The sequence below is a fragment of the Ochotona curzoniae genome, unplaced genomic scaffold (assembly GCF_017591425.1).
Source record: "Ochotona curzoniae isolate NIBS_2020 unplaced genomic scaffold, NIBS_Ocur_1.0 contig_64, whole genome shotgun sequence".
Taxonomy (NCBI): Eukaryota; Metazoa; Chordata; class Mammalia; order Lagomorpha; family Ochotonidae; genus Ochotona; species Ochotona curzoniae.
This window is the reverse complement of record NW_024466502.1, coordinates 46960877-46988241: the sequence shown is the minus strand read 5'-3', so window position 1 is coordinate 46988241 and position 27365 is coordinate 46960877. Positions and strand designations below refer to the sequence as shown.

General features: G+C 42.5%; 1 protein-coding gene across 1 annotated transcript in view; it reads right to left on the bottom strand.

Moving 5' to 3' along the window:
* Window positions 1-501: 501 nt before the first annotated feature.
* Window positions 502-27365, bottom strand: part of RNASEH2B (ribonuclease H2 subunit B) — a 46945-nt gene continuing 20081 nt past the window's right edge. Inside the window, exons 4-11 of the mRNA XM_040991457.1 lie at window positions 26322-26398; window positions 22561-22675; window positions 14237-14301; window positions 11870-11975; window positions 9654-9735; window positions 8535-8577; window positions 4187-4267; window positions 502-1809 (exon numbers count right to left, since the gene is read on the bottom strand). Of these exons, the coding sequence (XP_040847391.1) occupies window positions 1702-1809; window positions 4187-4267; window positions 8535-8577; window positions 9654-9735; window positions 11870-11975; window positions 14237-14301; window positions 22561-22675; window positions 26322-26398 (677 nt within the window). The 3' untranslated portion in view covers window positions 502-1701. The remainder of the gene's footprint in view (window positions 1810-4186; window positions 4268-8534; window positions 8578-9653; window positions 9736-11869; window positions 11976-14236; window positions 14302-22560; window positions 22676-26321; window positions 26399-27365) is intronic.

Genomic DNA, 27365 nt, shown 5'->3' with positions numbered 1-27365 from the left:
ACCTAAGTGAAGAAAAAGGAATGTGTGTGTGTCTGTCCCCTTTTTATTTTGTTTTGCTTTTTAAAATGCAGATCAAATTTACAGAGAGAAGGAGACACCGAGAGAAAGGTCTTTCAGCCGCTGGTTCACTCTCCAAGTGGTCTCAACAGCCAGATGTACGCCGATCCAAAGCCAGGAGCCAGGAGCCACCCCCAGTTTTCCCACACGAATGTAGAATGCCAAAGCTTTGAGCCATCCTCCACTGCTTTCTCAGGTCACAAGCAGGGAGCTGGATGGGAAGTGGAGCAGTTGGGACACGAATTTGTACTCACATGGGATCCTGGCACTTGCAAGGTGAGGATTTAGCCACTGAACTATCACCATGCCAGGCCTGGTGTATGTCCTCTTAAAAACTAAGAACATCTCCATGTCAGAAGGTCACAAACAAAATTAAGGGCAAATTACAAACCAAGAAAAGACAATGGTAATGAACGTGTGGAGAAAAATTAACGCAGAGAACCCTTAAGCGATAGAAAACAACTTTTAGTCAATAAGAAAAATACTAACAACGTAATAACTTAACAAAAGACACAAAACAGACAATTCTCTGTAAGATGACAATCAGCAGATGTGGGACTAAATGCTTAATATTATTACTAGCAGAGGAATGTGAATTAAAACTACAGTCAAGTATATTTTTCCCTCTCATGTTCAAAGCCAACGAGGCGGTAGTTAGTAAGACAAGAACTTGCACTTACTATTCGTTGGTGTGCAGATACTGTTAGCTTTCTGTGAAACATATTGCCACAAATTTACCTTTAAAAAATTCATTTTTGAACCCGTAAGCCCATATGTAAAAACTCCATTCTAAGGGAACACTGACGTATACAAATATTTACACATAATCTGATTCTTCCATGACCTTTTACAAATCATATAAATGTGCAAACCAGTTCATTGTCATTGAATCATCAGGGACAGACCTCTGACCTTCTAGCTAAGACAGCACATCCCACACTGGAGTGCCAGGGTTGACAACCAGCTCCGGCTCCTGGCTAGGCTTTCTGCTGATGCAGATCCAGGCAGCAGCAAGGACCGTTCCTGGGATCGGAATCCTGCTGCCTAACAAGGGACCTGGATCGTGCTTTGGGCTCCAGGCTCCAGCTTGCTCAGCAGCAGTAAGTATTTGGGGAGTTAATCAGCAAATGGGAGCGCTATTTATACTGTTGTCTATTTTTTTTTCACATAAATAAATGTATTCAGAAAAACAAAATTATGAAAACCTAAAGCAAAAGTAATTTACCCCATGATTTTGTTAGCCACTCTCCCAGTATGTTGAAAACCATACTGCTTTAGCTATTGTGTGGCAAAATTACATAAAGTAAGGCACATGCTTAAAAACTGTCACAGATGAGTTTATTCAGGAATTTGTGACGACACTGTTACTGTTGCTCACTTGATCACTTTTCATTATGGCAACTGACACTCCAGAGGCCGCTGCCATGAATTCAAACAATTATTTTCCCAGATTTTCTTTAGAAACACAAAAATCAAACGTTGAAAAAAAAACAAAACCCTGAAAGCTCCTGGCTTTTGTTAGTTTCATTTTTTCCACCCAAAAGATACTGACAGGAAGTACAGTGGCTTTGAAAAAGATCAAAATAGAGCAAATAAAAACCAAGTCATTTTTGTTAGACTTCATTTTACAAAGTTCCAAATCTTTCATTTCTTTTTTTTATTTTTTGCACCAAAAAAGGAATCAATACTTTTCATTCCACTCTTGTCAACTTTAGCCAAAGCCTTCTGAGCTGCGGTCATTTTGCTATTTTTCTGTTAATGAAAATAAGAGAGAGAGAGAAACACTTATTACAAATGTAACATTTATAAATCATACTTGCAAATCAAACAAGTGTGCATGTCTCGCGGTTCATTACGGGAGGCAGGCGTCTGCTACTCCCATGCCTCACGCGGGACAGAAAAACCTCTTGATTTCTATTCAGAATCCAGACCTAAGAGACAGAATACGTTAGGACCAAAATGCCGCCTTCCAAGAAGTGGAATGCTACAAGCAATGGTCTACTTTCAAGGGGGCTAATTCTGGAGGGTGCATTAAGTGCAGTACCACGGACAATGGAACTGACACAGGCGGCAGCAATTGTCACACGGAGGAATTACAGCCTGGTATTACCACTTGATGAATAATTCACAGCAATTTACCATCTGATTTTATTCATTCGCTCTATGGGAAACCAAGGACAACCCTATTATATTCAGAAGATGCCCTGTATCGCAAAGCATCCTGGACCAGCAGGCTAGCTGTCCCATTTTTCTTTCAACAAAGAAATACTTCTTAAAAAGGCAAACTCCAAATGACTCTGTCCTGTGTCTCTTCTTGGCTGTTGCATTCTCCAGCCACCTCCTCCCCTCAGCCCTTACAGCTTATCAAAAGCACTACAGGATGGAAAATAGCTGATTTCACTTTGAGGAATTACCACTTGTTCCCAAGCAGCACAAATCACGGGCATTGGCAGAGCAAACACATCAGCTGCCTCCCCGGGGGCTGTAGGAGACAGGTGCACTGACCGAGCATCCTCGGAGGGCTGGGCACGTGGTTCCTGTAACCCTGCCTCCCTCTGATGCTGTCGCTGCCATGTTAGCTGTCTGATTTTTGACTGGATGGTAAAAAAATGACATTTTCTTTTAGTTATCCCAGGCTTTCAGCTGCCTTCCCAGTCCAGCCCTAGTCTCTCACTGGTGCTGTGTCCAAGAAGATGTAATGGGAAGGAGCATTTCCATGAAGGGGTCGGAAAGACTTCTCTCAAGGAAATCTAGAATGTCTATTCTGGAGCACTGAGAGAACCTGCTGGTTAGACCTTAAATTGAATTGTGCTGTGATGCCATATGTCAATATGTTTACAAACAGATTAAAGAACATATATAATTATATATTGTTATATATTATACATATTATTTATATAAATTATATATTTACACATGTACACATATATAAACACACATATACATATATATATAATTTTTTGTTAAAGTACATTAAGTTCTACAGGGAGTAACTAGAATAAAAGTCTAGGTGGAAGTTAACCTTTCTTGGGATGAGCAAGGACTCCATAAGCATAAAAACAGTAAGAAAATCACAAAGGAAAACAATCCCAGAAAAATTAAAAACCAACAGAAAATCACATGCAAAGGCTAAAAACATACTGGAAAATGACTTGCGCCCTGCAGGTACCACGAGATGTTAGTAGTCTTAATTTAGAATTGATTTTATGAATCAACAGGTAATGGACAATTCACAAAAATGGAAAACAGCAACAAGCACTTGAAAGGTAGAAAGAAAAACTGATGTTCCTAGTAAAATACATTTTTGATGGACAAAAATGATCAGAATAAAAGTAATAACCAAGGTTATCAAGAATGCATGACAATGCCTCTTGGGGTTACAAATTTGGAGTACATTTTTAGAAAGCACTTCAGCGACACATATTTCAATACTTATGAAGTAGCTTACTTTCTCTAAACTCTTATTTTTAGTTCTCAATTGTACCAAAGAAATAATCAGAGAAGTAGGCCATAAGAATGTGTATTATGTCATAAAAACAATTAAAAAAAATCAGAACTCTGCCCAAAATAGGAGATTAATCAAGTACTCTTCCAAATGAGGAACTAAAATAACACACATGACCACGAAGTCACGAACAATTCTTCAAGGGATGTTGTGTGAACATAAGAACAATATAAAGCTAATGAAGTGGGCAGAACCAAAAACTATATAAGTGCTATCATGCCAACTTTAAAGGCTACAAGTGCTTATTCAGTAAGAAATACAAAATATTTGCTGGGGTGATTGCTAATTAGTGCAGTCATTAATATATTTTTGTTGTTTTTAGAAATCTTGGGAAGATTCTGGGCAGCAGGGTTGACCAAAAATTACTTTCCATTCGACATTGTCACTAGCAAAGTTTGGGCAGTCTTGCCATGGCTATTAACTTCCTTTGATTCATGAAAAGTCAACTATTTAATATTTTCATTTTAAGTAACACTAGGAACTAAGTATTAAGTCATGGTATTAAGTACTAACTCTTCATGGTCAAAATTGTAATTACCATTAAGCATGCAACTGTGTCTGGTGTATTCAGGTAGTACCACCCACCAAGGCCATGCAGTATGCCTTCCACCTGTACACACATACCTTTTCAGTCTTCAAATCTTTAGTGTTAAACTTAGTGTAATCTTCTGTTGCTTCTACAGGCTCATCTGATAACTTTATTTTCTGCAATGTTAGAGTAGTGAAGTAGTGTCAAATGTTATTGTGACACATCAACTCATTAAAAAAAAAAGAGATCTGTAGTTGAGTTCCACACAGAGGTCCAATGAAGCACAGGCCTATACTGGGTTTACATTTCACAAGAGCTCTTTTATGCTTTGCCAATTATATAGGGAAATAAAGCCACTATTACTTCTGAGAAGAAACCTTCATGATGGTACAGTATGATTGGGTGGGCACATGACCCAGTCCCCCTCAGCTCATACAGTAATGGTAAGATAGACACACACATTTTATTTTTGGGATGGTGAGTATCTAAGGTGGCTGCTGACTTCAAGGACAATCTATGGGACACATACGAGACCACTGAATTCAGTGCCACCCTTCAAGGGGGCAGATATTTAGCTGGAACTCCTGGTTTTATCATTTATCTCCTGAGTTGGCTTAGTGTCTACCTAGGCTAAAAAAGACAGCATTGTTCTATCACTTACCAGCTTCATGTCCTTACCCCTTTTCAATTAAGCTATTGGACTTTACCTACAAAGGAACAACCTCGCACAGCAGTCAGGAGAGCAAGGCACAGGGCACAGTGACCCTGCAACTTTTACGCAAGCTCTTTTTCCAGTAGGTCCATTGCAACTATGTCAACCATCACTGAATACTAGCACCTCTCTCCTGAACATACTGAGCCAGTGAATGCGAGAGTCTTGTCAAGAGCTCACTGTGTCCTTAATGATCATGACACAGAAGACGTCACACTATGCCAAAACAGAGAAAAGGCACAACATCAGGGCTGCTAACTCCTGTTGTTTAACATGAAGAACAGGCTGCACAATGACCACGAGTTGTATTCTGCAGATCTTCAAGATCGTTGTAGAGAACCAGGTTGACAAGAGCCAACCCTAGGAAATAAACCCTATTTACTTCCTTCACTTGTCACATTCTCTTTTCTGCTAAACAAAGAACTGGTGGGGTTGCTGAGATGCCAGAGCCCACTTGACACAAGGGGATAAAAACTCGTGTCCTGAATTTCTTTACTGTAGAAAACAAAGGGAGATCTTGAGAATGTATCACATAATGTGGCAAGACCTTCCTTTGGCTCTGTAGCAACATCTAGCGCATGAATTGTCAAAAGAAAACATCTAGCTTATCATGTGGAAACTACCTACCAGCACCAAGTGTGTGCACACACACAACTTTCCTTACAATACCTGCTTTTACTGAGATAGCAAAGGTGTATGGAAGATGTATGGAAAGGTCCATGCAAAGGTCTTTTCACCCAGGAGAGTAGAACTCATAGCCAACATTGCCTATTAGAGTACGTGGGTCTGAGATCTGACCAGCTTTGAGGTGCACACCCCGGGCAGCAGCACATGATAGCCCAAGTACTTGTGTCCCTGACACCCAAGGGGGAGATCTGGATGGAGTTCCAGGCCCTTGTCATTGGTGTGGCCCAACCCTAGCTGTTGCAGGCATTTAGGGGATGAATCAGCAGATAGGAGATCTTTCTGTATCTCTGTCTGCCTTTCAAAGAAGCAAATAAAACTTCATAAAAAGATGAAAGATACTCACAAATGAATAAACCACATTTGCTAAGAGGACCTGCTTGTTCAAGTGTCTTAATGTTCACAACCAAGCCAGACATCAGTTGCAAGAGTTCATATAACAGCAGCAACAGTTTCTGTACCTAACTTGTTTTTAAGCCATTCCCAGCACACTGCTGAATACACTGAAAAATACAAGGATTACAACATCTGCTGAAATGAGAGTTTGTTTAAAAGACCAAATCCCTATAGGAGTGAGGAACGTTTCTGCGGAAATAGACAAGTGGTTCAGAAACAGCATGACGGTGGTTCTGGCTACATGGGCACGGTGCAGTGGGAGGTGGGAAGAAGAGTACCGTGGGGTTTAAGGATGGGCCCGGGCTTCTTATTACAAACGATCTGCAAGAAGGGGCTTGGGAACATCTCCCACCCTACAATCATGCTCTGCTCAGCTCTGCTGGCTGACAGTGCCAAATTCCAAAGACTGAAGGGATGAGGGGTGGAAACTGGGCTTCAACAGAGACAGACACATGATAGCAGTTAGAGAGTAATGCGAAAATATGGCAGGGACGACCAGCTCCACACTATCAGTTACATCACAGCTACAGAGGCATTTCACGGCTGCTGGGATGTATTTTATTTCTTTAAAATCACTGAGTATATGAACTGTAAAAATGGAGCGTGTCCTGAGCATGCATAGGAAAGTTGGTGGAGGATCTATTGTATGCCTGTGGCAGTACACACTGCAGGACGCTGTGTAACGTACATACCAGAAGCCCAGGGAGACAGACCCCAGGAGATGACTGTGGAAAAGCAGAGAAAATTACGCAGCTGATGAGGCTGGGGCTTAGAAGGAATTGGCTGGGATCTAAATCTAAGCTTGGCAATGCTGGCTCCCGGGTCCAATCCAGCTGGCTGCTGGTCCGTATAAATGAGGTTCTGTTGGAACCTGGCTGCGCTCCTTTATGTATCATTCGTAGCTAGTTTTGCACACAGCAGAGCTGTGTGGCTGCAACAGGGGGCTGCTGGCTTTGGACAGTTTCAAATATTTACTATCTGGGCTACATGTGGAAAAAGTTTGCTGATCCTTGAGCTAAGCTGTAAGTGACAAAAATCATACACAATGGTGCTTTGGAAATTAAAACGAGAAAACACTGGGGCAGAGAATAAATTCATGAAATGCATTACTCTAGAAGGCATCAGAAGCTTTATGAAGGCCTCAAGAACAGCTTTAGATCCATTTATGAATGACCTCTAAGTTCCTAAGGAAGACTCATATTTGAGAGAAAGAACCTTGTTTAATTTTTGGAGAGAGAAATAAGAACAGTTCCAGACAGCCTAAATTCTCGGACAGAGCAAGAGAATTTTGTTCCTCTGTGTGCCCTGGAGTTCTTATCAGAGATTAACGCCTGGACAGGAAGCAGCAGAAGTCTGGCCTGGAATGGCCTTTCTTGGCTCTCACCGCAACTGATTTCACCCAGACATACTCTGCAAGAGTAAAACACTGAATGTGTGCCTTCCTCCCCTATCACCATGGATGCCCTTTTCACTCTCAGCCCTAATAAGCAAAGTAAGGAGTGCTTGTAGAGCTAGCACCACCTCCAGATAGGACAAGACCTAAAGAATCCTGAGCCCTTTGGCCAGTTAGAAGGCCCAAGAATGAATGCAGAAGGAGAAGAAGGCTGTTTAATATCCTGGAACATGGTAGGTTCTCACAACCCTTGGTGACTGCTAGCTGGAGCAGGACCACCCTGGTAAGCTGGGATCAGTCAGTGTGTGTTGATTTCTCTGTCGGAGCAGCGCTGCATCATCTGCTCTCTGGCCTGAGAGATGCCACAGTCTGCATGCACCTGTGGTTTAAAAGTGGCTTCTCCACTCCCCCAGTCTGCAAGGCAGAACTCAAGCTGCAGAGGCGTTGTGGGTAATGGTTGGAGAACATCTGGGGCTAGAAAAGGGATTTCTTCTCAAAGATAAAAATGATGTACACATTTATTTATCACGGGGGCACGTGTTTATCCTAGCGGTTTGGACACTTCTGGCCCATGTCAGAGCACCTGCATTTGATCCCTGGCTCCAGCTCCTGATGAGCTTCCTGTTAACATGGACCCTCTCAAGCAGCAGTGGTGGCTCACGTAACTGTTTCCTACCACTTACATGGGAGACCCTGGAGTCCCAGTCCAGCTTCAGCCTGGGGAACGAACCAGCAAATAGCAGCTTGCTTTCTCCCTTTCTCTCTCTTTGCCTCTCAAACTAAATGCATGAAATAATAAACACATAAATAAATGACAAATTCTGTAATCACTTCAAATTCAGAAAAAGAAAAAAAAAAGTAGTTATGCTTGCTCAAAGGACTCCTTGTGTCACAAAAAAATATGCTCTGTGCATCCTTGTCCCAGCAGCAACTAGATTTGGCAAAATGAGATTTAGATATATAAACAGAATATTTTTGGTAATTAAGTTAACTGAGTGATTATACTAACCAAAGATGATTTCATTTTAAACATTTATCTACCATGTTTTTATAGGGGTGTCTCGATAAACTAACTTGATTTCCACAGTACTTTATTTACCACTTAGGTAAAATCCATGAAAATAACAAACTACAGATGGCGAGCCCAGTGTAAGCTATATCCAACACAGCATCACTCCATGCAAGATGAACTTTTTATGCGATGAAAGTGGAATATTTTTCCAAGTCCCCCAAAGGTCTCTTGGTCACAGTTTCTTACCTTTGCTGGAGGATTTGGCAATAGAGCTGGAGGTTCTGGCAGCCTGAGGAAGGTAAAATTTAGAATCACAGTCATGGTTTTTCATGGACAAGCAAACAGAATAACCAGGCTAATGCAAGATTTAGTGAGTCCTAATTTTCATTGTAGAGCTGTCCCACCATCTATCTCCACGGTTCAATCACCTCAGTGTGAAGAAGGAAACTCTAGATGAACAAATCTTCATTTTGTTACTTAACTCTCTCTGTCGGAATTGTCTGAACTAAAAAAGTAAAATTAGAACCCAATGTTGGAACTCAATCGATTTTCTTTGGCTTGCGTAAATTTGCATTTTGGCATTAGAGTACTTTATTTTCATAAATGAAAATGTGAGTTTACATTTTAAAGAGAAGACTATTTTGACAGTTGACAAAAAGCCACACCAAGTATCTCTTCTTCCATTAAGAGAAGTTTAACTGGCTTATCTTTCTTCCCAAATCTTTAGCCAAAACTTAAAAAATTTCCAGTCAGAAGAAAAGAGTGAATGTAAAGAGGAGCAGAAGGTAAAGACATATGGTGTCTAATCAGACCAGCGGTTAAGGAATCTGGGGAATGGGGCCAGCTCCGTGGCCCAGTGGATTAAGCCACTACCTACGATGCCAGTGCCACACTCCCCCACACAATGTGAGCACCAGTTCTTGCTGGCTGCTCCACTTCTGACCCAGCTCTCTGCTAACATAGCTAGCATCTGAGAAAGCAGTGGATGGCCCAAGTTCTTAGGCCCCTGCCATCTATATGGGAGACCCAGAGGGAGTTTCTGGTACCTGATTTAGACCTAGCCCAGCCCAGGCCACTGTAGCCATTTGGGGCAGTGAATGAAAGATTCTCTCTCGCTCTCAAAATTCTTTCCCAGTCCTCTCTTTTTCTCTCTCTTACACACATACATATACTTCCTCTCTCTTTCAAATAAATAAAACTAAGAAAAAAAATCAATGCCCGTGTAAGATCATCTCCAACCCTGAGTACAACCCTGGTACTCAGGAATAATCTGGTATCACAAACATGATAAGCTGTGAAGAAACCCCACTGCTGAGGAAATCAAGAAATCAAGAAATTCAAAGGCACAGGATGAATGGCACTTACTTCAAGTATTTAGATAAGTCATCACTTAATTCCTTAGGGATGTAATCGGATATCAGACCATGCGCATAGCGCAGATAATCCTCTGAAAGAAACAGAGTGAAAACGGAATGAGTTCAAGTTCCCACTCTGTGTAACTTTAGGGAATTCACTTAAACTCTAGTCTCAGTCTCTCTTTGTAAAATGAGGATAAAGCAGTTAGAGGAATAGAATGCTGGGATGGTTAAGACACGATATAGGATGAAATCAAAGACACACTATAACAGTAATCACAGACACCTGAGGCTGTGCTCAACATTGAAGCCCCTGAATACAAAGTTCAAAAATTCTGGGCCCAGCGTGGTAGCGTAGCAGGTAAAGTCCTCGCCTTGAACGTGCGAGGATCCCATATGGGTGCCAGCTCCCTGCTTATGGCCTGAGAACGCAGTGGAGGATGGCCCAAAGCCTTGGGACCCTGCACCTATCTGGGAGAGCTGGAAGAGGCTCCTGGCTCCTGGCTTCACATCCGTTCAGCACTGGCTATTGTCACTTGGAAAGTGAATCATCGGACGGGAGATCTTCCTCTCTGTCTGTCCTCCTCTCTGTATATCTAACTTTCCAATAAAAATAAATCTTTTTAAAAAATTCATACAACAACAGGAAGTATCCATGTCCTCTTTAAAGGCTAATATTGTCTAAGTGTGCTTCAACACAGGATAATCTCACCAATGGACAGTAATGGATGTGATCATTTTTAAGAGAAGTTAAGTATTACGCAGCAATGTCTTTTCCTGGTTTGCTTTTAAGATTCCTGAACAACAAAGAGAGAAAATTAAGTCAGTAGAATGTATAACCAATGATTTTTAGAGCATCCAGAGTCTCAGGGTTAAAATGCAACTCTGAGAGGTCAGGCTATAAACTAGTTCCCTGCCAACGACCTGGGAAAAGCCACGGAGGATGGCTCAGTGTTTGGGTTCCTGCCATCCACATGGGAGACACTGATGAAGCTCCTGCCAGCACTGGCCATCTGCGCAATGGACTAGCAGGTGGAAGATACTGCTGTCTGTGTCTCCATCTGTCTCTATGACTGTTCCCTTCGATTCAATCAATCAATACTTTTAGAAGAAGAAAATCCAAATTCGACATCAACTAAAGACAATAAAATCTCTCCGAATCTTTCTTAACTCAAAGTATTTTCCACAGAACAAAAAGCTATTCAAGCTTAATTAAAAAAAATGGGATAACTGTAGGGGATACAAAACGTCAAAAGCAGACCCTAAGTTTGTCTCTAAAATATTCATTCATTCACCTACTTTCTCCCTTTCTCCCCTGCCTTCAAGTTCGGGTAACAATTTGCTGCAGTACCACCTAGCAAGTGATGTTGTGATTTAAAATCACACACTCAGAGTTAGGACATGAGCTGCTGGGAATAAGATGCAGAGAGCTGCAGCCATAGGACCAGTGCATCAAGGTGCTGAGCCTGGAGTACAGGGCCAGGCAGGCTCTGCCACTCACCCATTTCTGTCATTTACTGGGGTGTCACTTAGGATAGAACCTTAACTCCCTTGGGACTTAGTAGGGACACAGATGACATGTCTGTATACCAACAAGTTTGCAAATGGCCTGCAAGCAACACATTCTTCATAAAAAACAGCCAGGCTGTTATGCTTTCTGTCACCATGACTGTAAAAGAATTACTGGCTGAATGAATCATTAACTTAGTGATGGAGTGATCAATAGTAGAATTACTTTTTGATTCTGAAATAACATGCACATTGCCCCCAATATCTATGAGGACCTGAGCAAGAATGTACATTCATGACATTCAGATTTTTAAATCCTAAGAAAATTACAGAGATTGGCATCGAGACTCAACTGGCTAATCCTCTGCCTGCAAATGCTGGCATTTGGTTGATGTTCTGGCTGTTCTACTTTCCATCCAGCTCTCTTTTATAGCCTGGGAAAGCAGTGGAGGATGGCCCAAAGTCTCGGAACCCTACATCAGTATGGGAGATCTGCAAGAGGCTCCTGGTTCCTGGCTTCAGGCCAGCCCAGTTCTGGCTGGTGCGGCCATGTGGGCAGTGAACTAGTGGACAGAAAATCTTTCTCTGTATATCTCCTCCTCTCTGTAAATCTGTCTTTCCAATAAAAATAAATAAATCTTTAAGGGAAAAAAAGTACTTATATACAATCAACTTAAATCTACACAGGAATCAATTGCAATAAAATGATTTATTTACCTTCACTGTCACTGGCAACTTGGTTACCAGAGAAAAATGCTGTTGATTGGACCCGGTTACCAACATTGATATTATTGGTTTTTAATGCAGCCTTAGTTTGATTCACCTGTAAAGTAAACCAATTGGGGAAAAAATCAGGATATAGACTAATCAAAAAATCCCAAGCTTGAGATCTTCTGAGCCCTAACATGACACTTCAGAGTGGAAAAATTAATACCTGGTCTCATGAAACAGGTCATAGCCAACACGCAGGGACACTCAAAAATACACATAATGACCTTCATGTTGTGTGTACAAGGGTACATGAACAGAGGGAATCAGATAGCTTATCCATGAGATATCTCTAATGTATATTATGCCATTTCAAAATCTGAAAACTTCCCAATCAAGAAACACTCTGGTAGCAAGCATTTTGGATAAGGCATGTTCAACCTGTGTTTTTGACTCGATTTCAGAAATCCAGGACTTCCCCAATGGCTTTCCATTCATCTCCAGTTGACAGTCTACAACAGCTTCACTAGATATCAGAAGATGGGAGCTGGGTACCCATCTGGAGACAGACTGAGTAGCAGCAATGTTTCTAGATGAGCTCAACACATGGATTTCTCAGAGTTATGCATTACGAGAAGCTGCATGGTGTGGGGCCTGAGAACACGACCTCCAAAGTCAGGATGCTTTGCTTTGGGTTGCTGTGACCACAGGCTGGTTACTTAACCTCTCTGAGCTTCTCTTTTAGAATTGGGCATACGATGGTACTTCAAAATGTTCATGGAGTAAATAAAATCAAGGGATAAATGAACTTTGGTGCAAAAACTTTTGGAATCCATGAGCAGAGGTACTTCAAAAAGTTCATGGAAAATGTGTTATAGAAAATCTTTACAATGGACTTAAAAAATTTTTTTTTGCAACAAAGTAATTTTATTTCATTGTTCTAAGAACTTTGTGGAATAACCTTGTAATACTTCCCTCTAAGGATTATTTCAAGGATTAAATGAGCTAATATACGCTAAAACCTTAAAAATATACACAAAGAAACATACACAAGTCTAAACAAACCAGGTAATATATATTTCTCACTTCCTGGGAAACACATGTATACATTTCATTCTGCTGTTCATATCCTTTTAATTTGCTAACAGCAAAAGTAATGCCAAGTTTTCATTCAAAACTTACACTTGTTCTCCTATACCAAGCACTATCACCATGTAAGATATGAAGAGCAGAACACAATGGCATCTCTCCAGGCTTTTCACTACTTTGTGCCTGAGCAGCCAATGAACTCCAAAGGCTGCATTTCCATGTTCCCAGGTCCCCCATGTGCCTGGTGGCGTGATATGACAAACAACGTGGTTTTCACATTTAGGCAGACAAGAATCCCAAGAAACTCACACACTCTAAGGAATGGTGCACACTAGTCTCACAAAAGCTTGTTATGAACAGATGGGGTTTAGTAAGAATCTTCGTCAATAGGTAAGTCTATGATATACTCAGGAGATTTCAAAGGTTGTGTTTCTTTTAAAACTACACCCACAGTAAGAAATATTAGGGTCCTGGGCAAGTTCATGGAAAAGATACATTACAACAAAACAATGCATGGATTTAGAAATACTTCTATCTTTTAATTTCATTTTCAACAAACTTTTTGAATACTTTTTGTATACAGGAATCCAATATACAAACACATACATGAAGTTATGTTTCATGGAGCCACAATGATTACTCACTTTCTGTGCTATCCTTCCCTAATCCATTTTATTTTACTTGGTTCTAAGAGAAACACCGGTTGTGACCAAGCACGTCCAGAGGGAGAACATCGGCCCACACCTGATATGACGTCAAAACTCCTGGAATTACTAAGACGCAGCGAGGCCCTCTCCAGAGTTGACCTAACTCTCCTGTGCATCTAGATACTCCACACAGAGACTGGGACACGACTCTTCCAAGTCCAAATGCCTTCTGCCTCTGATGCCTCATGGGGCTGGGGGTGAGCAACATCACCCTATGGGGAACACCCACAGGCCTGATGGCAGCAAAGAGCAAGGGTCCTGATAACATCTGGCTTGGGAAACTCCAACCTATGCCACCAAATAGCAAGAAACCAGAATCTTGTGTTAATTCATTGGTGGGACCAGGGGGAATTGATGCAGATCAAAAGAAAACACTGAGCTTAGTCTAGAGATAAAAGAAGTTAGGGAGGAGAAAAAGCTTAAGGTTCTTGTCGGCCTTGGCTGTCACCACACAGTTCTCCACTTTTCGTATGATATATACAATATTCTTTGAATTCAGACTTACTGCCCTATCCAAAAATATTGTTTTAAAGGCACACTACATTTGCTGTTACTACAAGGCACTAGAGTAGTGACATACCTTTTTTTCCAGCCACTTTAAGGTCTTCTCTTTGCTATATTTATAATATTTTCTGTTGTCTATTTCTGGATTAAATTAAAAGGGAAAAACAAAACTCAGTAAATGGGTTAAAAGACTGGACTCAAAAGGTTATATCACACACAAGTTGACAATTTAAAATTATTTCATAATAGTTTATACTCTTGAAAAACTCAATGTATAAACCTTAGAGCACACTTAAGATTACAAAACAAAAATCCCAAGCCAACCTCTGAACTCACCCAACCACTAAATTCGTGGGAATTTAAGAGAACCCTCAACTTATACAAAGCTTTGCAGAAAAAAAAGTAGTTTTCAAACTTCACCAAACTGACGTGCCAAGCGACTCTGATTTTTCCAAATAATTCTGAACTTACTTCAGTGTTTCCAGTGAAGATGATTTATTTCTAAAATAAAAATAGAAATCCCAAGAAAAAAAAATTGAAACTAAACACAGGTGCCTATGACATTTGCTGAACACATTTGGGGAAGAAAACCTTGTTCAGTACTGCCCTCATGGGGTTAATGGTGCATAAAAGATAGATTTGTCTTTTAATGCAGTACCAATAGGACTGCAGCCATTTCAGGGCAATTGAGATTTATGGTAGGCTCAACCTGGCCCTTTATGGGGATAAAAGCTTCACCTCTGATAAATTATACCTCCTCCCCTCTCAATCCACCCAGCTTTATGGCTCACATCATTAACCCTGGGTGTCCTCTTCACAATGTTTTCCACCCTAGGGTTTCTTCTGTCTGCAATTAGCAGAGGTGGCAATTCCACTCCAGCCACCTTCCTCCAGGCACGAGTTTTTTGTTTTTGTTTTCTTCTTCTTTATTTTTCTTTAAAACAACTTTGCTTCAACCAAGAGAAAAGCCTCCTATCTGCTGGCCAGAGAGAGGATAGTAAATGCTGGGCTCCAGATGGGAATTGGGGGCCATTCCCAGCTGCCTCCCAGTGGACAGTATTAGCTGGAATACAGAACTAAGTCCCAGCATCTCGGAGCCCAGGCATTCAAGACACGGTTTACCCACTGACCCCAGATGCCCACACAAGTGACCTTAACAGCTGACTTACACTATTTACTCAGATTATACATTCAGCAGACTGCTATTCCACTGACTCCAACTCATGCCAGTCTCAACACTTCTAATCTTCTCTGGGTATCGAGTGGCCACAAAATTGAAGGCTTGGATGTGCCCTTCAGCAGCCCCGGGCTACCTTGAGCTTGCCATTCCCATGCCCATCGTGGGTCTGCCAAAGCAGTTCCAGGGTGAAAGGGGCCAGGGTCAATTCCCACCCCTTATTCTTCCCCTGATTTGGTGTCAGGTTCAGGCTTCCAGGATTCCTTGGGGCTAGGATTCCAGGAATTTTCCAAAGCATCACATTAATGTCCACAGCAGTACTGAGCCATTACCTCAGCACCTTAGAAAAGCTCTTTGGGTTAAGAATTATGACCCTCATAGTAGGGTAGGACCCTAGGTGGCCCTGCCCAACCTTAACCAGATCCAGCTATTCTATGTTAGCATTTATGCAACACCATGAACATGCTCACTCTTAATTCTTAGTCCAGTTGACATGCTGATTTGTGCAACTCTAGCAGCTAAGAGGGTCAATAGCTGAAGACTCGGTAGGGCTGCCCAGGGGGTACAAAGTGCATGCCCAGATCTGCAGGATGGGCTGTAAGCTATGGGGAGGGTGAGGGATGGCAATCCTGGTGAAACTCCTTGATGATGATTGGAGACCTGGCAATTGGGCACATGCTCACCATGTCCAAGTGAAAAAAGGGACGCTTTCCCTTCCCCACTAGAGAGGGAAAGGAAACTGCTTATGTAGAGATAGTGCAAGGGACAGGGGCTGGGAGGACCCAGTCACCACATCTGTTCTTCCGTCTTATTTTAGGTTGTGGCCATCAACCCTGGTGGGCTGGATGGGGTAGGGTGGAGTGTGGCTGGCCCTCTGCACCCATCTGCTCAGGACAGCTGGAGTCACACGGAGGGACAGCTGTGAGTGGCCTGCAGTCAGAAGTGTGAGAACGTCTGCTCTCCAGCCCCCTCGGAAGACAGCCTACTGGAGAAGCAAGGTCATTAAGACTGGACACAACTCCTAGGTGCAAGTCAGAGGCATTTTGAGAGTCCATAACAATCAACGAAAAGACATGCCATGCACTGGCTGGTAGAAGTTCCATTTACCTTCTAACACCAAGAATCTACAAACACCTCAGTACTCAAGTCTCTCCTAAAAACTACACTCCAGGCCTCTGGCTCATTTCTCTTTTGCACATATCCCCAAATCCCTCAAAGAATATCCACAGTTCACCACAGCTTTGCTGCCTGAGCCCTCGGGCAGGCGTCCAGCAGCTCCCTTAGGCAAACTCTCTCAGGAGAGGTGGAGAGCCTGCCCGAGTCATCGTGCCCAGGCTCAGGCACACCCTGCCATGCACTGCCAACTCAGGAAATCAGCTCCTTCCTCAAGTCTACAAGCTCCTTTCTCCAGGGACGTGCAGCACGGTGATGCAGATCAAGCCTACAGCAGCAGTCAGACAGACGGCATACAATCACAATCTTAAGAAAAACGACAATGTGACAATTTGTTAATAACCATTCCCCCACCCTGACCCCACCGAAATCATGTTTTCTCAGCCCTGAGCTCAGTATTTTGCATATACTTTTTTCACTGAATGAACAGAAGGAATCTCAAGTGAAAAGCATTGTTTGTGCCCATCTTAGGACACCACCTGTGAAGAGCATTATGCAAATTGCCCAAAGTCACTGGATGGTTAAACAGGAGCACCGGTATTCCTGCCCAAGCTGACTCAAACCCACAGATGTGAGCTCCATTTTTCTCAGACCAACGAAGCCCATGCCTTCCGCAGTACTTCTGATCAGCCCTTCCTTATGTGGAAACCACCGTCCTGGCACAGCATCTGCAAAGCTACCTTCTTTCTGTGTTTCTCAACCTCTGATGACTTTTTGGCTTCTCTTCCCAGCTTCGCTGTTCCTTCCTCCAAGACGTTCCTCCTGGCGACCTCAACCTGATTCCAAAAGACTCAATAAACTCACAAGAGAAGCCTGCAAACCCTTAGCTGAGGAACAGTGTGTCTAAACTCAAATGGTGTGTTATCCTCCCAAGCCACCCTCCTGGCTAGCCAGGCTTGAACCTTGGAGAAGGTCCTTCCTGAACTCTCAGGTCAGTAGCTCTTCATTGTTAATGAGCAGAAACATTATTCTTGGCTTATTGATCATGTGTGCTGATGCTTCACTGATTAGTTTCAGCAACTTTTTAAAAGGATTTCTTTGACTTTTTTTTTTACAACATTATCTATGAATACAGATATTTTTATTATTGGCTTTCCAAGCTGTACGTGTTTTTTCTCTTGTCTTGATGAACCTGCTGCATCCTTGTCTGTTTCCCAATTTTGGGGAAAACAGGTGTTCATCTTACAGGGCAGATGATGTTGGTTGCAGTTTGCTCAAGATGCCTTTGCCAGATAGAGGAAGTTCCCTTCAATGTCTAATTTGCTGAGAATTTATATTATGTTCAGATTTTAGACAAACAATTTTTATGTCTATTGAGATGATCATGCAGGTGTTTGGGGTAGTATGTTAACAGAGTGAAATTTATCGATCTATTTTGTAGTGATGAACTAAATTTGTGTTCTTTGTCTTTACATAATTGATTCTCATATAGTTGATTTTTCTAATATTCTATTAAGGATTGTTTTGATCCTTGATCATGAAGGGACATGGGCCTCATTTTCTTTTCATAATAATGTTGATCTTGGTACTGGCAACAGCAATTTCATAAATTTCCTGCCTCATCTGCTTCATAAAAGAATATGGAGTATTATTTTTATTAATATTACTTCTCCTTTAAAATACAATGGAATTCACCAATGAAGTCAAAGTGATCCTGGACTTTACCTTCCAGGAGATTTTAAAATTATGAATTCATTTCTCTAATAAGTCCTGCCTTGGACAAGACAATCACTAATCCCCAAATGCTACACAAGGGTAGAACATACAGACTGCCGCTCAGGTTTGAAATTTACAAATTTCAAAGAGGTTTAAAATATTCACAAAGAGCCACAAACTACACATAATTATGAAAAATACCACTGCCTGTTCATCTGAGTCCTAAATTTAATATTTGGGAGAGTTAGTGAGCTAGATAATATGTCCATATGCTGGAAAAGGTTTTTTCCCTTATGTGTCTGGTGCCTATAAAACTGGGTTCAAACATCTGGAAAGATTGGATTTAGAAAATAAAGATGGAATAAAAGTAAGTCCACAATTAAATAACAGGTTCAACCATTGGGTAATCAGTTCACAAACTTGAATTTCCCTGATGTATTGTTGAACAAACTGCCTCAAGCACATTTTCACGTCTACTTTCTCAATGTTTTCCATAACCGAGAAACTCATACAGTCTCTTTTTTCCCTTGCCTCGTGGGGACAGAAACTTGGCAATTGCACTTGGGGTGTTTTAATCAGGTAAGTTTTCCTGGTCCCTCCTGTTAATCACATCAGACAGCGCAGCAGTGTAGCTTTGGCTTGCAACAAGAAACAGAATGTTACATTCAAGATAAAGTTCATGACCCTTTATTAGCCCTTTCCCGTGTCATCTCTCCACTGAATTTGAGCTTCTTTGGCAAGAAACAGGCTCAGGCCCCAGAGCTAGCAAGCAGAGACACATCATTTCCATCGGTAATAAAGCAGGCTGGGGCTAAGGTCATGGCTATCATCATTCAGGGTACAAATAACTGTGGCTGGGTCGCTCCATCAGGGAGAACGGGAGAAGGTATGGTTCCCACAAAACCTAGAAGATTTAAGCAGATCTTGAAAGCCACAAATATTTGAGACAGCATGCAGAGTTAATCATCAAAATAGCTGTCCGGAGACTTTGCGTATTTCAGGCTATTCTCTTTCTGCACTAGTGTCTGTGGAAAGGATGGAAGTTAAAGAAAATCTACTTTCTTCACTTTTGTTCCCTGTCATGCACGCTACCTGACCACTAAATTAGCAGTCTGTTTTTAAAGAAATCTAGGAAGGGTAGGTGTTTGGCAGAGAGGTTTAGATAATACTTGAGATGCTTGTGTCTCGCACTGGAGTGCTTGGGTTTGAATCCTGGCTGAACTCCCAGTTCCAGCATCCTGCTGATGTGTGCCCTGGAAGGCACCAAGTGATGAATCGAGCACTTGAGTCTCTGCAACCTACATGAAGAGACCGAGACGGTGTTTTGGGGTCGGAGTTTTCACCTGTTTGAGCCCAGGCTGTTGTGGGCATTTAGGGAGTGACTCAGGGGATGCACGAGCTCTCGCTTTCAAATAAATAAGTTAAAAAAGAAAAAAGATTGTTGAAAAATCTGTAAGTCAACTGCACAGAATGATACTAACACTAATTTATTAGTGGCTTAGTAACCCAAATCCCAATAACAGCCAATGCCTTATATAATCATTGAAAGTTAACTCAAGGTAATACGGGCACTGAAAATTCTAAAAACTTCAGTGAAGGAGTGAGGAGTGCCTTTCTCTCTCATTATCAAAGTCCTTTCCTTCTTCTTTTTTTCTGTCTCCTTGTTTTTCACTAAACAAGGGAGTTCAGAGGGGATATGTATGATATATGTATATATATATGTATCATACACATATATGATATATATGATCGAAAGAAAATCAAGCTTCTATTTCAGCTTGGGACATGCCTAAAAAACCCAGAGCACCTCATTGGTATCCCACAGCAGCGAGAAGGAAGGAGATATGCCAGGGTCAGAGACATGAGTTCAAATCTGGATTCTACCACTTTAAATTCTGTAATGTAAATCAATTTACTTGCTTTTCTTTCTTTCTTTCCCTCCACCCCCTTTTTTTTTTTTGGCAATTTACACTTGCAAAAATATAAGTTCTACCAACAATGAAAGAACATCACAGTACAGACAAAATACTGCAACTCACTGTGTGTCTTACACATATCTACTTTGACAGGCTCTGATAACCAGTTGTAAACTTCAGAATGCTGAGCCTTCCCCTGTGGATCTTCTTGGAAAAAGTTGTCAGTCTCTGTACATTGACCTTGCACACAAACCTTACATAAAGAAAGATATTCCACATAGTTCTGTACAGCAAGAACAGAATGACTTAAGTGGATTTTGATGAGGAGGCCTTTTTAAGGATGAGGCATAAGAAATTTTTTAACTCCTTTTATTCTGCATTTTTAAATGTCCTGGTTTTATTTTAAAACCTTCTCTTATTTCAAGATTTATAGGCTACAGGTTATTAAGAAAAGAATTTCATGAAGAAAAGTGCCAAGTGTTTTACTATATATAAATCTGCAATAATCTGTTTTGTCTTATTATCAATAAAAAAAAAAAAGGGAATGAAAAATGTGAGGTCTGGGCTTTAGAACCTGGTATTTCGAAGTTCCTAATGTAACTACTTTGAAAACAGAAGGCCAGATCTTCCAAAAGTCAGGCAATGTGGAGAAGGGAAGGAGATGAGAACACAAGTTCATGTGATTACACAGCGAGTGGTCAAGGGCTCTGTGCACACGATGGAAAGCAAGGGAGTGAGCAAACGCCCAGCCATTAGCTCACTACTGGGATCTGGGTTTCTGGATCCTGCTCTAAGCTGACTGTTCTGACACTGTCAACAGCAGTGCTGGCTCAGCATAAAAGCTAACAACGTTTTAAAGTTTTTAATTGAGTTGATAAAAATTAAACTTGCAATTATTTGTTATTTTAGCTTTCATAGTTGGTTATAAGCTACTTCATTTGTTACCCACAAAAGGATTGATAGTTCCTGGAATATTCAGCATCAGGGAATGTCTTCGAACGGGACTGCTCTATTCTAACATTGGCACCGTATATACCTCAGAGATCCAAGCTGGAACTCCCAGTGTGGCTACATAATTAGCTGAGCCCTCAACGTGAAATGTAACTCAGTGAACCAAGGAGATTCTCCCTGTCCCACCATGAGCTCATACTTTTTTAGGTCCCAGAACTGTCATACTTGGCCACACTACCTACAACCCAGGCTATGCTTACAATTAACCCATTAAACTACCCAGATGAGGTTTTTAGACACTGGTGCTCAGTTTGTATAGCATCCCTAGCCTGTCAAGACACAGTCACACACCACTGTCTCCCTTCCAAGTGCAATTAATACCAAAATCCCACCTTTTCATTCCTCCAGCTGCACTTTTAACAACCACTCTCCTTACTCCCTCCCCGCCTCTCCACTCCCTGACTTCAGGAGGCCATCACTGTATTGCTTCAGGCCCAAGGCCCAAGTCTGGAAGTCATGCATGACATCTCCTTCTCTTTGATACTGTGCATCATCAGCTGTGAGTGGAACTACCTCCAAGTGCTGACTTCCTTCCATTTCTGTCACCTAAGTTTCAGCTTGTGTCTAGATCAGTGTACCAACCTTGGGTACCTAGGCACCTGGCCTTGGTACTATTGCACTAACTTGCTCAAAGCTTCATGGATATACCTCTTTTTTGGGGGGGTCAAGTCCTTTACCATCTAGATCCTCATCTTGCTGTCTTACCTCATTGCTTACCAATCTACTATTACCTCATTGCTTATCAATCTACTTTCCTCCCCAGAATCCTACATTCTCGCTATGCTGAACTCTTCGGAACTTCCTAAGCATGACAAACTTTCACAACCCTCCAGGACTCCACTAAGAGGTCATTTCCCTGTCCTCTCTGCCCCACTAGGAAAGCTACACAATGCTTCCCATCTACCATGTAACCCAGGCCTGTCCTGTCCATTCCTAGAAAATCCAGGGTTCACTTCCGTTACACTGTTTTGTCAACACAATTTTTGGCATTTAATCCCATCATATTTGAAACAAAGTGAGAGAATGGACTCCCTCTATTCTAAGTACCCCCAAACCATAGTGCCTAGTGCCCATTTTCAACACATGTTCCCTAAGTTAGTAGGTCCTCCATGAACACTCGTGTCAATAGTAGCATAGGTCTCATGTCATCATGCAAATGCAAAATCTGAGGCAGGAAGCAGCTAAGTTACTTGCCCCAAGTCACGGAAACTAGTTCAAAGAGGAACTGAGCCATAAGCCATATGTTGGGCTCCTACCCCCAGGAAGAGACAACCAGACAGCACTGGTTGCAGGTTCAGACACTGAACCATCCAAGGTGAATGAGATACAGTGCTGGCAGGTGGAAACCAGCCTCAGTGAGACAGAATAAGCACCATGGTCAGTTGGCCCAATGCAACCATATTTGCAAATCAGTGTACAGTCTCCCTTCCCAGCTGTGGCCTGGCTTCACTGACCCACAGCCCCTACCTTTCTCTTCAGTCACATGGCGAAGTAGCTTCTCCAGTTCTGGAAGTTTCAGCAATAAGACACAATCTGGGTATATGTCATCCACCACAACTTGAGCCAGGGGCTGAAACTTTCCCTGAAAAGACACTTGGGTTGGTCAGAAGGCAGATGCTGCAGGTGGTGAGCACATAGGGATGAGAAGCAGGTCTCTGACCTTTACACTTAGTTTGAAGCTGCTTTTCTTCTAAGGAGTCCCTGACTTGGGGCAGGATCCACATCTCTTCTGTTGTGCCCACTGAAAGGAAGTGCTAGAAAACACCAGGGCCCCAAGCATCCCAGCCTCTATTCAGGGAGTGAGTCACTCATGGGGCAGGGATACAATTCCAGAAAAATGCTAAGAAAGCCCAGAAATGCACAAAGCAGGTAGAAGTTGCCTGGGGCTGGGCTGACCACACCACTGGAAGATGAATCTGCTGTGGTCACACAGCAAGTGTCTCACCCATCATCAACAAGCCTGGGGCCCCTGCAGAGTGGCCGAGAATGGATTCCTGCCTCCAGTCTTCATTCCAAGGCAAGATGATGCTCCAAACTTCAGACCAGAATCAGATAGCGAAAGGAGACTGCCTGCACAGAGGCTGTCAGGCTCCGCCAGGTAAACTCACCAGAGGAAGCTGGCTAAGAGGCCGGAACATCACTCCTCTCTGTTAGCTTTAGCTTTCCTTAACTGTTGCTAACATCATTTCCCTGATGGGGACACACACAGGCTCTGACCAGGTTTCACTTTAGCTCGGTGCTACTTTTTTGTTCCAGTGACTACCCTTTCTTAAGAGGGAAACCACTTCCGGTCAGCTCTCGTATTGAAAAAAAAAATACAGCTTTCTTTGTTTTGAAGGGGCACAGCTTCTCATTCATGGGGTAGCACACATACCAGCTAATCCAACTGTTCTATTAGGGTAACAAATGGTAAGAAATGTCTCAATTTACTTGTTTTCCTTTTCCTTCAAATCACAGATTTCCCAAGCCTTACTGACTTCAGATTTCTACCTTTGGTCTATTTCTTCTACAATCCAAAATATTTGTAACATTTCTGTCTTATGCAGAGAGACAGAGAATGAGAACCAAAACAGGGAAAGACAGACATCTGTCCATTAGTTCACATCCCAAATGCTTCTTACATCTGAAGCTGGGCCAGGCTGAAGTGAAGAGCTAGAAACTCTATTAGGGTCTCCCAGGTCAGTGAAGGCTCAAGTGCTTCAGCCATCACTGCTGTTCCCTGGGGTGTGCCTTTGTAGGAAGCAGGAGTCAGAAGTGGAGCTGGGCTCAAACCCTGGCATTCTGATTTGTGAAGTAGTATACCAAGTAGCATCTTAACAGATGTACCAAACACACACTCCTATTCATTAGTTTTAAACAACACTCTAACTATGTGTAAGTCATATATGCCATGGCAGAAAATAACCCCATAAACAATCAGCATTCCCTTGAGCAAGTGCAGCAAGCAACTTGCTTTGAAGATAAAATTAACAACAGTTGGGATGGCTAGAATGAAGAGTTACTTTTACTGATGTTAAAATAAATCCCGTGACTCAAAGAGAGCAGGTCAAATATCAAAAGTGGATGCCAACTTTTTAACTAAATAGGAAATGACCATGTCTAAAATGCAGGAAACAGATGAACATCTTGTGTGTTACTGTAAAGGTTATCTTTAGTGTTAGAGAAATTACGATTGCTTAATAGGAAAATCAGCCACCTCCCTTGCACTTCCGCTCCATTCTGCAGCTGTCCACTGAAGCCTGCAGAGGGCCACATGTCCGAAGGAGTCCAAATACTGGCCATTCTTGGCCAATTCCCAGGTGCATTAATGGGCAGCTGGACAGGTACTAGAAGGACACAAGTTTCCGTAATGGGAATCCACATGCAGGGCCACAGTAGTGGCACTGAAGGTCCATTCTTAGTACAAGTACAAGTCAGACCAATGGATCTTTATGTAACAGAATATTCAAGGTACACTAACAAGGTTTCCAATCCCACCATCCAACAAATCCATTAAAAAAAAGAAACCCGCCCTTTGTTGACTTTTGAAGGGAGAAGTATCAAAGAAGAAATCTAGAATTATGGAACAAAGCTGTTGTTGCATTCCTGTACTTAGTAACTAGAAAACTGTGTGAGGCCACACATTCCTCACACATTTACCAAAACAATATATAGAAACAGACCCAGTGCAGCACCAGGCCTGAGGAACAAGTTGTCTTTGTGAAGCTAAACATTAAAGAGATGCCCACAAATGCAAAATGCCACATGCCTCACTGAATCTGGATATTGCATTAAACATATGTTATTTATGCTAACATGAAACAGGGTTATGATTTGTAGTTTAAAAAAGACAAATGGAGCCTGGCATGGTAGCCTAGCAGCTTAAGCCCTAGCCTTGAAAGCACCAGGATTCCATATGTGCACCAGTTCTAATCCCAGTGGTCCTTCTTCCCATCCAGCCTGTGGCTTGGGAAAACAGTCAAGGATGGCCCAAAGCCTTGGGATCCTGCACCCATGTGGGAGACCTGGAAGAAGCCCCTGGCTCCTGGCTTCAGATCGGCTCAGCTTTGTCTGTTGCGGCCACTTGGGGAGTGAAATCAACGGACAGAAGATCTTCCTGTCTGTCTCTCCCACTCTGTATGTAGAGCTGAAATCAAAATGGAGTAAACATGGCTCATTGCTAACTACAATACTTTTGGCTTTTGTTAACCTCTGCTTTGCTTGCTTGGCTAAGAAACTGTGAGCTCGCAGGCCTAATGGCCTACTGACCTTTAGTGCTGATGGCCCTCAATCCCCATGGAGTAAGGCCCAGCCTAATTAACCCACAGGTGGCACCTGGGCTGGAGTCCAGACCAGAGCAGAGTCAGGCAGGGGCTGCCCAGCTGAGATAAGCAGGGAATGTGTGGCCTTTCCTCCCTCATCTTGCAAGCTATTGTAAACTGCCCCTACAAAACCCTGTGAATGTGCCATTTGGGGCCGCACTTCGGTAAGCGATGCTGGTCCCGGCTGGGACATGCTTCTCATTGTGATAAAACTTTGTTGTGACTGTCACTGGTGAATGTAACTTTCTGTTTTAGCAATCAAGTGGATGTAACATGTATATATGACTTTCCAAAAAAAAAAAGACAAATGCATTTTTAATTTCTCTCTCTTTTTTTTAAATTTACTTAGGAGACAGAGAGAGAGGGGAAGGACTCCATTGTTTTGCTCCCCAGATGCCAATGATAGTGGGGGCTGGGTTAAGGCTGGGGAAGGAAATCAGGAAATCAGTCCAGATATTCTTTGTGGGTACGGGGCAGACAAAAGTGTCAGCCATCTCCGCTGCCTTGGAAGGTTAGTGTTAGCGAGCAACTAGAGTCAAGGGCAGGAGCCTTGAATTAGAACCAAGGATTACTACATGAGATTCAGGATAAATGCTTGTTCTTAGCCACCAGGCTAAACACCTGTTCCCTCTCAATCTAAGACAGACTTAAAAGTAGCAACTGTCTTCGCGAGCCCTTTTCCAACCTCACTGAGAGTCAGGTGGCTGAGCCGCCAGGGGCCTGTCCAGGCCACAAGCAAGGAAGATGAAGGTGAGGGCTCTCTGGCGCTGACCCAGGAACATATGTGATACACGTGGCCTACAATCACCAAATTATATCAGAGGTGTGGGGAGAGTACATATGGATGAGTCAAAGGACAGAAGAATATCAAGCAAACAATGAACAGTCTGTCTGCTCCCTGTAAACCACCCCAACTGGAAAACTTACCTCTTTATCTGCCTTCATGAGGTAGTGCAGCAGCAGAAATAGAGGGTCCATGGGCGTGGCAAAGTGGAGAAGACCTCCTATGTATTAGAAGAGGACACAGGAATTAAACACCTTGGCAAGACAACTTAGTTGCTTCACTTTCATTGCAATGTGGAAGCCATGTGTTGAGATTCCAAAAAAGAACATCTTTGCATATACAGGTCTGAGAGTCCAGGTGACACTAACAAAAGACAGATCACATGGCTTGAGATTTCACCCAAAGAGCTCTAAATCCTTGGATGGAGAGGACAGCCAAGACCTTGCAACTGACCACTGGGGCAGGCACTTGGACTAGCAGTTAAAAAACACTGATTAACCTACTTGTAACGCATACAGCAGTGCCTGGGCTCAGTACCCAGATTGAGCTCTTGACTCTTTCTGCCAATGCAGATGCTGGGAAGCAGTGGGTAATGGCTCAAGCAGCTGGATCCCTGCACCAATATGGGGACTCTGTGTTGTGTTCCTGGCTATGGCCCTGCCCTGGCCCAGCCCCAGCCTCAACCATTGCTGGCCTCTGAGAAACAAACCAGTAAGTGGGAGCAGCATCTTTGTCTCTCTCCCTTTCTCTCTCTAATAAGTAACAATAATAAAAATCAACAAAAGGAAGTGATTCTTTGTATTTTCACGTCTTCCTTAGAATTCATTTTTAAAGAGCTTCCTGCCACCTCTCAAAAGGGTAGGGTTTTTGGGGAAGCAGGGAAGATGAACCCAGCAAAACAACCAGAAGTCAGTGTTAAGGTGTCTACCTACACAACCACATTACACGCAATGTCCTGAGCACGTGGGTCCACAGTGCCAGTGCCGATGACTCAGTGTCTAGGTTGGTGGTTAACGGAACCTCATACCAAGCCCAATCCTGTAAGTATAATTAAGGCAGGAGAGCAGTGTTAAGCCTAACAAGACTGAGCAAACATAAGCCCCGAACTGCTGCAGGATGTAACGGGCCTCCGAGGCAGCTGGCGCGAAAGGCAAATGGAGGTGATCTACCTGCGTCCCACTTGTCTG